Source organism: Plectrocnemia conspersa, unplaced genomic scaffold (genome assembly GCF_051122295.1).
Source record: "Plectrocnemia conspersa isolate PC_06_02 unplaced genomic scaffold, ASM5112229v1 ptg000013l, whole genome shotgun sequence".
NCBI classification, from domain to species: domain Eukaryota; kingdom Metazoa; phylum Arthropoda; class Insecta; order Trichoptera; family Polycentropodidae; genus Plectrocnemia; species Plectrocnemia conspersa.
The window spans coordinates 27665429-27680745 of NW_028277177.1; the positions used below are offsets into that span (position 1 = coordinate 27665429).

Genomic DNA, 15317 nt, shown 5'->3' on the forward strand with positions numbered 1-15317 from the left:
CTATTAAGGAGACGTAAAATATATTAAGCTGCACATTTGATTAATTGATTAGTATTTAAAAAATTGATACATTTCTCTCAGAACATCCTATATTACTAACGTAAAGTAAACTAAGTGTATTTTCTTATAGTTCAGCCTATATAATCTGGTGACTTAAACATATCAGTATTTTACATTCTGGGTTGAAAGATAGTTGATCACTGCATTTAAATAAATACATTTACTGGGATATCTAAGATTGTTAAAAAAGTGCTAAAGCTGTAACATTTATACAATATGTAGTAAAAATAAATTAAAAATAATTTCACTTATATGATTTTATATATGTATATATTTTGTTATCAATCATACGTCTCTTTATGAGTTTTGGGCATTAAGCGGGAGGTTAGAACATGTTATATCTCATAACCAAGCCCAACGTGGTTCACTAAAATACATTTTTTTTATAACTTGTGTATAATTTGCAACAAGTGTAGACATATTTGCTTGTTTAACTTGCCGGAAAGTGGAAAAACATCTGTGTAAATAATTTCAGTGCTGCCGATAAATTAATTTGTGTGGTTTTTGTTCAAACTGAGAAAAATGTTTATGTATATTAAACTAAATTTAACAAAATTACAGATCATATCGGTTAAAGGTATTTATAAGTTTACGGCTACGTGCTACGTATAATAGTAGTATATATATGTTCATACATATTATTGTAAACTTATACATGTATTATACATTTTTAAATTAAAAAATACAAAATTACATTTTAAAACTTAATGCTTGGCTGTAATGTATTACATATATAGTAAGTATCATCATCTGTAATTATAATTCACAAAAATTAAATTAAACATGACTGAATGATAAAAATGTATTAATAAGTATATAAATATTACTAACTACACACCATAATGTTTCTTGACTTGTGAGTTAATTGCTAGAATTTCAAGCAGTGTTTTCAGATTGACACTACGATCTCAATTTTTTTTTAAAATAAATTCAATGAAAATAACATAAAAAAATGTATAGCAAAACAAATTTTCTAAAATAAATTAAGTATATTTTCTTGGTAGAAAAATTATTGCCGGTGTTCTTAATATGTTTACATAATATTGCAATGTAAGGTATTTTAAAATGTTTAACTGACATGAAATTAAAATTATGTTATGTTGGTTGTTTTTGTAAAAAAATCACGATTAAGTCATAAAACCGATGTAACGTTTTATTATTTGTTTTTTCAATATTCTTTGATTTTGAGTCATGTTTTATAGAATATTAATATTAATTAATTGAATTATCAAAAATAAAATTTTATAACGTACAATAAAATAATAGAGCTATTTATCACTCTCATTGCAAAATAATATTTACTAATAGAAAAATTCTTAGAATAAAAAGACACGTAGGGAACAACGCATTTTTACTTGCTGATCAAACACTTGTTACGAAATTGTGAACCATCTGATTTATAGACACGTCTGAAAGAAACAGTTGTGCGTCAGTCTTCGTGCGCATTGGTCAATTAATAATAAAATATGCCATTTGCTAAATAATTGGAAATGGCTGGAGTAAGGGTTTCCATGAATCGCGGTGAAGATAAACCTCTATTGGTATCTATTGTGGATAATAAACGATCCGGAAAAGGATCTGACGATGAGACGTATATAGATCACAAGTATGGAAAACCTATGGCAACGTTTAAGAAATGGCAGTACGACAACAAAAACGGAAACGGAAGAAGCAAACACACGATGATGGGCGCCGCCAACGTTGTTAATAGATGGCCAGGTTTGTTAATTAATTACTTTTCTCAAATATCATGTGCGTCATCTTCCTACCGACTGCTATTCGCAAGAGTGAAAGTTAACGTTATAGTGCTTTTTATATATAACCTAATTGGGTTAAGTGAAGCTTATTTTTTAATGTGTTTATCACAGCCAAAATTAAATGGAAAATGGACTAGTAACAAATTTTCATAGCTTACAACTGAGACTGTGAAATCGGAGGTGAATGGTAGACCTTCTAAAGTTTATTCTCTTAAATGATACATATTATTAGTAACATCTATTAAGGAGCACGTATACTACAACATAATTAAAAACAAAGCAATGAACATCACACATTTCTTATGAACTGATTGCTTACTGGGATATTAAAAAACGCAGCGCAGCTCGATACATCTGTGCATCTTGTGCCGCTCAACTCCACAGAGGTATCATTCATTGATGAACTATTAAAGACCACATTTATGTCCTAGTGAAATGTCTTGTGAAGTTCCATAAAAAGATGTTGATATTTACAACTACAGATTCTGCAGCAAAGAAAAAATAATCATTTAAATCCAATGTAAATTGAAGCCACTAGAAATATTTTAGTTAAACACTAATAAAATTCTTATATGCGTGAAGAATCGAAAGCTTTTAGTGCTCTAACCTAATCTGCCCACAGATTAAGTATTGTATCAATTTAATAAAAGTACTCATAATTCCTTTAGGGTGATGTTCAACAAAATTTTAATTATTGATACGGCAGAAATTATAATATTCTTTAATTATGTTCCAGATCACTTGGCCATGTGTTGGATGATCGCCGTGGCTATCTGTATGATAATCATAGTAGGTGTGTTTATGCTAGAAAGCACATTTAAGAACTCTTCTCCTCTACACTTCTCGTATATGACTCTCCAGCAGCATTGCAAGTTGAATCACGAAAATCTAGAACCTTCAGACAAGACCAACATATATCTACACATCATTTTGAACGACAGAGAGTCCTTTAACTTTGATAAATACGACTCAGTGTTTGACGGTATTAAAGAGCATTATCCAAAACATATGATAAATATAATACTCTTACACAACGATACGATCGATGTAAACTATCATCGAAACGCAAGATTCAACGACTGGGAGTTGTTTAACAATCGATTGGATCAACCCAAATTCTTCCAGACATCGTCCGCGGAAGAGAAACCTATATTGGTGCATAATAAGCAAGAAGTTGCAATGTATGAAAACGTTAAACTGATTCGATCTACCTTTAGCACATATTTTAAAAACAGTCCGTTGAGATATAGATGGAAGATCATGGCCCCAGAAATGATGCCGTTTATTTTGAGGGTATTGACTCTTTGGGAAAAAGGAGGAATAACAATGCCGTGGCAGTTGTTCCTTGATAAGACAGCTATGTATTACATCGATTATGATGAATATGGAGATATGCCAGATATCGCAATTAATCCGAATAAGACCGATACGCTGGAAGTGCAAGTTAAAAAGCAACTAATAAATGATATTCAAGATCATATGGATGTAGGCGTACATATGGATATTCAAACGAATGATTCGTATAATGTTTCTGGTTCGTATTCAGATTATAGTTATGAAGAAAGTGCAAGCGAAAAGACAACACCAAAGCCTAAGAAAACCCCGAAAATCGCTGATAATGCAAAAGAGAATTTAGATAATGCAAAGCAAAAAATAAGACTAGCAGGAGTGAATTCAGACTCAGTTATAATTGAGTCGTCAATGTCGAAAATGTCCGATTCAACAATTATGATTAAAGACAGGAAGGATAAAGAGCGCCTCTTCATACCGGATAATCAGTTGATAAAAAAACTTGATCCTGAAATAAATTTCCCAAGCGACTCGGACGTAATCGATCGTGAGATTGAAAAAATTAATAAATCACCCAAGAATCCAGCGCCAAAGAAGGCAGGCGATGCTGTGAAAAAACTAGATAGCGACATTATAGAAGAAACGGAAAGTCGCAGACATAGGGCCAGAAGGGACCTCAATGTAAAGCAGCAAGATTTAGGTAAGTTTAATAATAAACAACACAAAGATTTTATTCCACCCAAGACAATTTTAGAATACCAATCCTCAGATAGTCTCTCTTCCGATTACAATTATGATTATGATTCTGATTATGAGCCTTATTCAGGTCTGAACGTTCAGGAGCCTTTCAAGTCGAACAGAGGAAAAAAGAAGACGCCTAATTTTGAACTTGAATGGTCGTCCGAAATATATACTGACTTAACGCGAAGTTCCGACAAAAAAATGGCTAAAATTATAGAGGGTCTCACTGATTCGACGTCGGAAGAATCATCAGAATCATCAGAAAACTATTTTAAGGAATCTCAAGCATACGTCTATCATAGTATGTTTGAAATGGTGAACGTGTTCGCGTCGCCTAGTAGGACCAACTTGGCCTTGGACAAGTTTGGATATTATTTTGCTACTAAACGGCCGTGCCACGCTTTCTTGGGCACGATCATATCAAATTTACAATCGAGTTACGATCTTGCGGATCCTAACACTGTCGTAAGCGACAGTCTGAAAACATTCTGCAAGGATACAAAGTTCGATTGCACCGGTTTGTCTCTATTGTGATAAGTTAATATAAACTCAGCTGTAATAATTTACACAGTGACAGTAAAAAAATGGTTTTAGAAAAGAAATATAAGATATTGTAAAAATTCGATTTATTCCTCCAAAAATATATAATACAAACACTACATTCATACGTAACAAAATGTAAAAATATTTCTATTCTATTCACGAGACATTAATTATATTTTGTGTGTTAGCATTAATACTTAAGATGTAATTGTTTGTAATTTATTTTAAATAAAAAATACCTTCAGTACGAAAATATCTTGGTCATTTAATATTGAAAAAAAATTAGCTTAATTATCATATATAAAATAAATAGTTATGTAATGTCGATCATTACAAATATTATCAAATTAAAATGATTCATAATTTAAAACTTAATAAATATACAAGAAGAAACACAAGATTGTTTAAGTCTATGGCTAAAATCGGAATAATCATCAGTCGTAATCCAGAAGTATTAGTTGGCGAGCCTTTTTGCAGTACTGCATTCTTCTACCTTAACTTCGTCTTCTGCTTTTCGTTTTCTCTTAACCAAATGAGAGATGTCCGACACTTTCTTATCATCGCTGCAGTGGCCGTTTTGCTTTGCAGATTCGCCGTTAGTCTTGCCGAAACCCAATTGCTCCCTAACAGACCTGATAGCCTGAAATCAAATAAATAGGTAGGTAAATAAAATGCAACAATAATTGGATTTATTACTAATGAATTAAATAGGAATTAGTCATTCAGGATAACATTGGTCGGGTGATTGCTTTTTATAACTCTTGATATTATAGATAACTAAACCAATTGAATAACGCAAACATAATTTTAAATTTTACTTTAAAAAAAATCAACACAAAGGTGAGTATGCAAATTACTGCATTTATTAATACAGTGAAACAATTACACCAATTACGATTTCTTGCACTGTCTAAACATACCTAACCTCATTTTTAAAAATGTTGATACACAGGAAAAATAAAATTGTTAACCCTTCGGTTGCCAAAATCCGATAATTGACTGTTGATACATAGGCAAGAAACGCCAGATCTGACGTCAATAATCAGATACATATTTAATGGATAGTAGAATATTTTTTTCAGGGTTTAAAAATATTTTTTGCCACAAAGATAAGACGACTAATTTTATATGTATGATGATTTTACTGTGCTGGTAAAAACTACTAACACAGTCATATAAAATTGTACGACAAAATCCATTATTTTTGGCAAAACACATTGGAAAATCTGAGTTTGGTTTTAGATTATAATTATAAATTAAAAATATCAGTACAAAAAATTGCTTAATATTTTTTGTTGTAGTTTTTTAAATATATATATATATTTTCGATATTCAACTTAAATATAATAACAATATTTATATGTAAAATTATTTTTTCATTATGTAATATTGATATTTAGATAGTAATCCCAGAAGTTTCAGCAACCAAAGGATTATATTTATTAAAAAAAACTCAAAAATTAGCTTTAACCCTTTAGTAAGTTAATTTATACACATTTGTTAATTAGTTATTATACAACTGGAAGTGAGTAAATTTTACGTATTTTTAATTTTTTATCTGTGTACAATATACTACAAAAAAAAATTTTGTAATCATACAATATTTTTTATTTATATATATTCTTATTTTATGTTACTCTATACATATTGATGCAAATTTCATTGATTTGATTAACAAATAATCATATTATAATAATTTTTAAATATTAACCCTTTAGTTTCCAAAGTCCGATAAATCGGCTTTTGCCTCTTCAGCGAGAGTTGATAGATCCGACGTCATAATCAAAGAGTCAGATACATTTTAAATGTGCTGTAGTATATTTGTTTTGAGGAAAAATAATACATAATGTATTGATATTCAAATATTAATCCCAAAAAGCTCGGCTCAATCAAAGGGTTAATAAGGTAAGCAAGATCATAATTTATAATAATTTTAAAGTAACAAACACAAAATATAAAATTGATCCAGACCAATTTAATTTAATTTGGCAATAATTAAATGTGTATAAGTGGACCAATGTTACACAGAATGGCTAGGTGATTCATAAATAAAATATAATATCTTAAATTATTTATTACATAAATTATATAAATATAAAATTACATAAAATTATTTTGAAATTCTAGGTACTGAGCTACTGATGGTTAATTTTTTCAACAGTTTTTTTAGTTTGACGCGACAGTCGCATTTGCTTACCTCTGCTTTGTAATCGATCATGTCTTGTATTTTCTCTTTGATCTCGGGCAATAGTTCGGATATTTCTTTCACTTCACCGTCGACGGAATAAAACGGATCGGGGCCAACGGTCTTTTCGGCATCGCCTTCTTCGCTGACTGCTTGGGGTTTCTTCAGGTTCTCGATGCGCCTCTCTAATATTTCAGCGGCACTTTTAAAATTTGCTATCGCATCATCGAATCCGTTCGATAAAGAATGAGCTAAACCTGTAATTTATAATTAATGTAAGCATATATTTAAAAAAAAACAACTATAAAAAATATCTTACCTATTTGATAATGAGTCTCAGCTATCCTTCTATCGTCATCGTTATACAATTCCTTGAATAACTCCAGACTTTTACCTATTAATAAATATAAAGCATTGATATTATATTCATTAAAAATATATAAAATGTGTATAAATTTAATTAATTACCCATATCTATTACAGCTTTATCATATGTCTCGCTCTCTAGACTAACTTCACCCAGCAACAAATAAACTTCGGCCAACTCCTTCTTTCCTTTATCGCCGCGTTTAATAAACACGTCTCTCGCCAATTCGAATACTTCCCAAGCGAGCTGTAAGTTTTCAATATCGTCTTCTTCGTTCTCAATATTTTCATCGTCGGCTTTAGACGAAGACGGCCCCGCTGAAGATGAAGGTCCAGCCTGAAAAACAAACATAATTCAATAACATAATAATATATATACATATACAACACAATTTACTTCATCTTCAATTTTGGCATCGGATGCTTCTACATTATCGACATTCATCGGTACAGGTTCGTCTGTTTTAACTTCAGATTCAACCTTTTCAACATTTTTGGTTTCGCTCTCCTCAGTCTTTTCTTCATTATTCGAAGCCTCTTCTTTCTCAGTCTCATCTATAATATTAGTTAATGCATTACAATACATATAGAAACAGCAAAGATTAAATAAATTATACCATTATTATCATCATCGCCTGCTTCTTCTTCATCATCATCTTCGTCTTGGTTTTCATCTCCGCCGGGTATTCCATCACCCAATACGCCACTCTCTTCTCTAGCCAAACCGAGCAATGATTTACCATACCTATAAAACAACATTTTTTCTATTATATTGCATGTTTTATAGATACTTAAAATTATTTTTTTCTTTAAAATATTACTAAAAAATCAAAGAATGAACAGAATACTAATCACAATATCAGCGATACTATCAAAACCTAATAAGTTAGATGCATAAATTAATCGGCAAAATAAGGAGGAATAAAGTGATTTACTATTTCATGCTAATGGATCAATTAGTAACAGTCTGATTTAAAAGATTTTTATTTTTGCCCTTTATTTTAAGTATTCCGCAAATTTAAGATATACCACTATGTTTAGTTTTGTAGGAGTACAAGCTTAAACATTGGTCGTTAGAAAGCAGCAAATGAACAAAGGTTTGGATTATCAAAACATCAGTGAAATCAGCACTTCAGAACACATAAGAATTGCATAAAAGTAAAAAAATATTATCAATTATAAGGTGATCAGATCAGATGTCCTCAAAAAAAGCTCCCACAACTATTTTTTTAATGTCTTAACTTTGATATTTTCAAAATTTGGTCACATCATCAATTACCACATAATAAAACTCTTTAAATCCTTTTTTATAAGCTTCGAGACTCATCTATATAAATAATAAGCATTGTCAACGTAAAATTTAAACTTTCATGGATCAGAGTGGAGCTAAACACTAACACGATTGGCTCTAAATTAGGCTTTGCTCCTATTTGTCTAAGCTTATTCGAAGGACCAGTATAAAGAATGTCACACAACCAATCATTCGACAGAATCACTTGACAATAATTACTCTCGCACTTCTGACACAAACTAACTCGACGAACTCATAAGACTCGTCGAAAGACAAGAAAGCAAAGTTCAGAGCGACTCGACTTTCACAACTGTGAAGCTACCAAGTCCTTAATTTTGTATTAATATTTACATCCATTTATTGATCGCCTATATACAAAACTGAAGAATGAATTGGAAGTGCAAAAATAAAAAAATTCCAACGGTAATTAAGAAACACAGATTAGGATACAGAGAAGTTAATGTTTGCAGAAGGGAAGCAATAATGATCTAGCCTAAGTAGTTAATCAAATATCCCAATTCTTATAAATTAGCATGCTAGTGAAATAATATTAACACTTGATCATATCATTATTTAATATTTCACTTTTTCTGGACTATGTAGTCGGTAGGCAATGGAATTTTTTGTGCTTTAAAATTACATTTATATTAGTAACAATTTTGAGAAGGATATACTAAAAAAATAATTAAAAATGGATCGCTAACTGAATGATGCAACTGGGATGCAATTATGCATAAAAATATTTCTTTCGCCTAAAATTTCGACTTGCGAATTAGTTGTATTTGAAGTGTTGGTATAAACTGCCGTCGCGCATAATTCTTATTTTTCAAGGGAACCTTTTATTTTTTTTCCTAACAAAGTGTATAAATGATAATAATTAAATTTTAAGTTTAGTTTAACAAAAAAATTCAGAGCAGATTTATACGTATGCAGATTCCCAAGTAATGGGTAAATAAAAATAAAAATAAAACATTTAAATTCGATGTTAACTGAAGTCGCAACAATTATTTTAGTAAAACACTTAACATTTTTATACGTGTAATAAAAACGCCAGCGTTACGCAATTGCGTCCACGCGTAACAGACCTACAGATTAAGTGTTAATAATAAAAGCAAAAAAATAAAATTACAGTCTACTTTGACGAAACATTTCATCATATATGAAAGACAAATATGTTACATCATATTGCTTCGTAGATCCTAAAAAATTCCCCTTTAGAAAGCGTTATTTAACCCATATAATACTGATAAAAATGCTTCTCAAAATATCTTATTTATCAAATTTTAAATATAAAATAAAAGGTTATTTTATTTTGTGTCAGGTTATAACTAGGGGTTTCAATCGAATATTCGTTTATACTATCTCAAATGAAATTTGAAAAAATCTTAGAATGGAAAAAATTGTATACTTGAGCAACACAAGTAGTCATTTTTTTCTCAATATTACCAAGCGACTAGTGCAGCTCCAAAATTCGTGGTCCTTTATTTTCTATCGAAATACGATACAATGAGACGCTTCTTTTCAAACAATGATTATTTTTAATTTTTTGAAAATTACGAATATATCCAAATACTAAACCATTTTTTGTTCAATATTTGAGCAGTTTAAAACTACGAATAATTGAGAACTCAAGTTATAACAGAACAAGCTCAAGATTTACGCACTGACAAAATGATATAAACATATCAAATGGCAAAATAAAAATTTTCTAAGGTTTTATTCCTATCCTAACAATAGAAAATTTAAACACTGAAATAAAAATACAAAGGATGCTGTGGGAGTAGGAATTGCAATACCAATAGTATCGATATCGCTAATATTGATCGGTATTGGGGCAAAAATCTATCTTCGGCGCTACTGGTATTACAAAATGAAATACCAGTAGTACAATTAAAAATATTTGAGCCACTAAACGTAACTATTCGAACAAGTACCAAAAGTATGCCTCGCCACACTCGTCAGCGTTTTGGCCGTGTTTTTGAGCCAATACTTCACACGCTTTGCCCAAAGTGGTGACAGCCGATGTGAAATCTTTGACGGCCAAATGTCGCCTTCCTAAACTCAGCATTTCGGTGGGATCAGCGGAGACGAGCTCTGGAACGTCCGCCATTTTATCTAAGCATAAATAAAACTTTATGTTAGTCGTTCGGTTCATATTCTTATGTTCACGTGGTAAGCTGCATTTTGGCGGGCAAATCTAATAATAGCTTATGTGCGCTTTAAAACATATACCAAATATTTAAGCGCGTTTAAAGTTGGTTTATTACAATGTGCTATACATACTTGATGTTCAATTTCAACAGAATACTTTTTCAATGACAGCTGCGACAACTGCCCGCGCCGGCCGCGAATGCAACAATAATCGGTCTTAACAGCGTAAATGTGTACCATAGTGCGATTTACACAATTCCACACAAAACAAGAATATAAAAAATATTATTTAATATACATTTACATAAAACCACATTTTTAATTTCCTGGAAATTAACTAAAATATTTATAAAATTATTTTCATTAAATGTTGTAGGTACGCGTATTTGTGTTGAATAATTTATTGTTAGTCTTCACTTGTAAGATGATAGGCGTAAGCAAAATGAGTTACAATAAGACAAATAAAACCATCAACTACTAAATAGGTAGTGAGACACAAAACTGAAAATCTTTTAAAGTTTTATTGGTTATAAGCTAACAAAACAGATGTGGGGGGGGGGGAAGAATTGATGTATTTATATATAGGTTTTATTATGGCCAAAATTTGGCGGCATTCTGGTAACACTTGGACGGATGAACAACGGCTGGTGCGCGCCTCATTCACCGAACATCATATATTCTAACATGTAATTTCATATATCTAAATAAAAATACTACCGCAGCGATTAAATCTGTATCTAATTACCACCCGTCGCTAAACAGATAAAAATCTATGTATGCCACTAACACTATGCGTGATCTAACTCGATTTCATTTTATTTATTCGTCGCGAAATTCATCCATTAGCTCATTTAGAAAAACCCAATATGACTGCTTCCATAAAATGTGTTACAAATTTAGTTTTTTGGTGTATAGTTCAGCAGTTCGATTACTCAATACTACGTATGATAGTTTTTAGCTTTTATTAATTTGGTAAATTCTTATTTTAGAAGATCGATATTCTATCAGTGTTTATATATAATATATTATTTGTTCAGTATCGATCGATCAATATATACATATATCAAATCAGTTGAATTTTAATTAATTTAATAAGTATGTATTACATGGTAATAATCAAATGGCCAATTTATTTGGTCTGCAACATTTTTGAATGATAAATATTCGCCATTATAAAATATTGCTAATTCATTTATACAAATTATATATAAGATATAATGAGCATTTAAATAGGTACATGTTAATAATATCGGTACAATGATCAAATATCAACGGCTATCAATATTTTCTCTGTGGTTGGCCCTAAAGGTTACGAAAGCGGCCAACAAGGTTTGATTAAATAAATATATTTTTATATTTAAACTGGTTAGGTGTGAGTAAGCGATGCGAGAAAGCGTTGGTTAGAATATTTAAATAATTTATGTAAGATAAATGATCTTGTTGTCAACTTATATAATCCTAAATTTAAGTAGATTCATTGCAGAGAGTTATTTATGTAGTGTTTATTGTTCTGGCCAACGCTCGCTCCCGGCAGATTTGTTTGAATGTTAAAATTTATTTATGTAGCAAAAGATTGTTGCACGCTTTCGTAGCCATTAAAACCACACGCAACGAATAGTTCATAACTACTGGTTTCTGAGCATGGCGACAATATTCTTAACAAGTAGCAATAAATATTGCTCTTTTTTTATACATATATTCAGTCAATTTAGGTTTTTAAATACATTTTATTAATCAATTTGTATAAATATTGTGCTACATAATATTAAGCGATATTTTTTAGCACACGAACGTAGAAGGCAAAAATTCTAAGAACAAAAAAGAAATGACTTAGACTACTGTCAAAATTGCCGGTTCGTTTATTTCTGTTTATTTTCCTCAAGCGCGCATGTCTAAAGCCAACCCCTTCGGAGCTTCGACATTCACACTGTCAGAGTCAAACCTGAACCGGTCGCGGATCGTCGTTCGTTCGATCAACGTTTTTACAATGTCAAAATTTTATGTGAAACTTGAAATAATGTGACAGGGGACAATTATATGTATTAATCGAACGGAAATGTGAAACAATTTTTACCAATTGATAGTAAAGCATAAATAAAAACAAAACAAAAAACATCGGCAAATACAGAAAGTAAAACATCGACACATAACCTACATAAATATTTATTTTATATAAAACAATTAAATTAACAACAAAAACAAGGATGTTATGGTCGATATTTTTGTTTTTAAGGTTGATCAATAAAAATGACACTTGTTAAAAATATTATCATAGATTCGTCAAACCTTTATTTGCTATAAAAATGAATACACGTCGAATAAAAAATATATATTTGCTAAATGATAACGGAAACTGACTGAAAATGGAAGCGCAGACTGAAACTTCGGAAGATTGTGAATGCAACGTCCATCCCTCTGTATTTTTCCTTCTTGGGACTTTATTACTGACAAGGTGATTAAAAATACTATACATATGTATTTTAATAGTGCTGTAAATATTTCAATATAATCTACTTGAGACGCCATATAAAAGACAGCATTGCTTCAGAATATACAATTTACAATATGTGCATACAACTCAAAAGCTGAAACTGTATAGTAAGTATACAGTGGCAGCTCGTGTGTATGTTTAGTTTTGCTAATTATTTACATCCACATCTCCGCATATATTCAAACAGTTTTATAATTACATTTTGATATTTACTGATTTTAACATTGGAGTTCCTTTATTATTTTTAATTATTTAATACATTTTGATTACCTATGTATAGCTATAAATAGTACAACAATTTAACTGAAAAAGTTTTTTTAATTGGCCTCAAACACGATAATTGCAGTTATTTATTCGTACACGCGATATTTCTATGCATTTTCTGTAAAAATGCATTTCCCCCAAATAAATTATTCAAGTTGATTAGCCTTACACTAATACTAGCAATTTAACTATATTTTTAATGAGGACAATTTAAATGACAATAAAATAATTGTTTGATAAAACGAATTGTTTGCGCATTACTGTTGAACAGATTAAGTGCGGGCGAGCATTGTTCAGAACAGTGAACACTCCATGAATAACTCTCTGTAACGAATCATTGTCCGAAGACTTACCTTACATAAATGCATGAACAATTCGTTTAATGGAACAAAGTATTTATTTAAATGCACAAAACTCTTACAATAATTCTCTGTTAAATATTTTCTATTTTATTTTAAAAAGCAAAAAACGAAGTATGCATGCTTCCGTAGCTCATAAGGTTAGGCTTATTTAGACACGCAGCAAAATATTTAAAAAAATACTATAAATTTTATTATGCTATAATAAGCACAGAACACAAAACAATCGACATAATTTTATTTTGGTGTAATTTAAATTTTGCGAAATACTTTTGAAATTATTATGGATTTTATTTATTTATATGTCTTTTGGAGACAGCTGACTGGTGAACTGTAATTGGTTCACCTGTTGTATATGGCATTCATGAACTGTAATTTAAAAAAATACCGCCCCATCAATTCGCAAAGTTCTGCAATTCGAAAATGATTCGAACTAACAAAGAGTAAGTGGTTTTGCTCCTAATTTATTTTAGGCAACGACGATGAATATGTTTCATTAAAAATAATAAATTTGAAGACACGAAAACTATGTGAATATTTCAATTTTATTTATTTTTCTTGCTCTTTTTCCACACCCAATGCGCACAGAGCTCAGTGATAATTTTATAATAAGATCTGTACACATTTTGACATTTTTCATGAAATTCATTAGAACTATTTGATTCAAGCTAATAAAGCAAATTTCGTTAAGTGAGTTCATCAATAAAACGGATAGCCTGCCATATATATATATATATATATTTGCTAATTTTTATCGTTACATAAGCCTGCATTAAATATTCCAAATTCCCATAAACATAATCAAATTCATGGCAACAAAATCAGGACAACATTTTTGGAATCAAATCCAGATAAACTTTATAGAAATAATATTTTCGTTAACGTAAAAAAATAACTTATATTTATTCTAGACACTATATGTACTTTCCAAATAACTCTTGTATCTATCCAAGTTATATATTAGTTTCTACTACTATTTTGAATCAAATTACTTTCTTTTCCATCAATATCGATTAGTTGTGATGTTTCAGTTCGATTCTCACATTACAGTTTATGGGCGTCCGTGACCCGTTAACCCAAAGATTGTCATTGCCTGTAAAAATTGTATTATTTTTAAGCTGTTCAACTGCCATGCTGTGTGCTGCCATCATGACTGATCACTGGGAGCATGTCACGTGGAGCAGAAACGTCCTGGATGTTGTGACCAACGGATCCAATATCACATTGCAATGGTATTTGGATGGCGCCGTGGCTAGGGTGAGTCTTTATCGAAATTTATAACTAGAAATTTGTACGGTTTCGTGAAACATGAATCATTCTTGTTGGAATTATTTTGCATATTTTATTTTATATATATTCGACTAAGGTTTCTAATACCATAATATAATTTCAACACCTATCCGCATATCGGTATTCAAAGAAAAGTTCGCAAAAAGAAAAATAATTTGGTGTATAATTTATATTTATGGAGTTTACATACAAATTTATTGTAAGTCTTCCGTTGTAACATAACTGGCGCTTGCTCAATGCTTTTTAACTGGATAAACATAATCTGCAACTAATTAGCAGAGAGACACCAAATATGCTACTGATTCTTTAACATAGTGGCATATTTAAAAATAATTTAAGCTCTTTTTTGTCAAATTCACAATGTTTATTTTTTGCCATTGATATGTACACTTATTATATTATATACTGTCGTTATCGCGAGCCTAATTATTACTCCGTGATGATTATACTAGTTTATTGCATAAATAGGGAAAATATTATGCAATAATAGAATTTTATGATTCAGTGTTTGGTAGCTGTCAACCTGTGG

General features: G+C 30.5%; 3 protein-coding genes and 2 long non-coding RNA genes across 7 annotated transcripts in view; 4 read left to right on the forward strand and 1 right to left on the reverse strand.

Annotated features, from left to right (window-relative positions):
• Window positions 1-192: 192 nt before the first annotated feature.
• Window positions 193-796, forward strand: LOC148227746 (uncharacterized). The gene is made up of 2 exons (XR_015811989.1): window positions 193-281; window positions 622-796. It is a non-coding gene; the product is annotated as an uncharacterized LOC148227746 (long non-coding RNA).
• Window positions 797-1480: 684 nt separating this feature from the next.
• LOC148227747 (uncharacterized) lies at window positions 1481-4644 on the forward strand. 2 transcript variants are annotated; one of them, XM_088202297.1, is made up of 3 exons: window positions 1481-1779; window positions 2554-3807; window positions 3934-4644. In XM_088202297.1, exons 1-3 carry the CDS (start codon window positions 1551-1553, stop codon window positions 4380-4382), a joined length of 1932 nt encoding a protein of 643 aa, XP_088058423.1. In that variant the 5' UTR covers window positions 1481-1550; the 3' UTR covers window positions 4383-4644. The 2 variants fall into 2 exon arrangements, with proteins under 2 accessions (XP_088058423.1, XP_088058422.1); XM_088202296.1 differs by having other exon boundaries at window positions 2554-4644.
• On the reverse strand, window positions 4458-10619 carry Nasp (Nuclear autoantigenic sperm protein). Its single transcript, XM_088202298.1, has 8 exons — window positions 10517-10619; window positions 10168-10348; window positions 7560-7687; window positions 7340-7497; window positions 7045-7279; window positions 6896-6970; window positions 6589-6833; window positions 4458-5031 (listed from the first exon to the last, which is right to left on the reverse strand). The coding sequence occupies exons 2-8, from the start codon at window positions 10341-10343 to the stop codon at window positions 4846-4848; spliced, it is 1203 nt and encodes a 400-aa protein (XP_088058424.1). The 5' UTR covers window positions 10344-10348; window positions 10517-10619; the 3' UTR covers window positions 4458-4845.
• Window positions 4978-7021, forward strand: LOC148227749 (uncharacterized). The gene is made up of 2 exons (XR_015811988.1): window positions 4978-5049; window positions 6519-7021. It is a non-coding gene; the product is annotated as an uncharacterized LOC148227749 (long non-coding RNA).
• Window positions 10620-12313: 1694 nt separating the features above from the next.
• The window catches only part of LOC148227750 (uncharacterized), a 32967-nt gene continuing 29963 nt past the window's right edge, over window positions 12314-15317 (forward strand). The window contains exons 1-3 of one of the 2 annotated variants that reach the window (XM_088201677.1): window positions 12317-12515; window positions 12618-12836; window positions 14617-14755. In XM_088201677.1, the coding sequence (XP_088057803.1) occupies window positions 12748-12836; window positions 14617-14755 (228 nt within the window). In that variant the 5' untranslated portion in view covers window positions 12317-12515; window positions 12618-12747. Of the gene's footprint in view, window positions 12837-14616; window positions 14756-15317 lie in introns of both variants that reach the window. The other variant, XM_088201676.1, reaches the window with a different exon arrangement.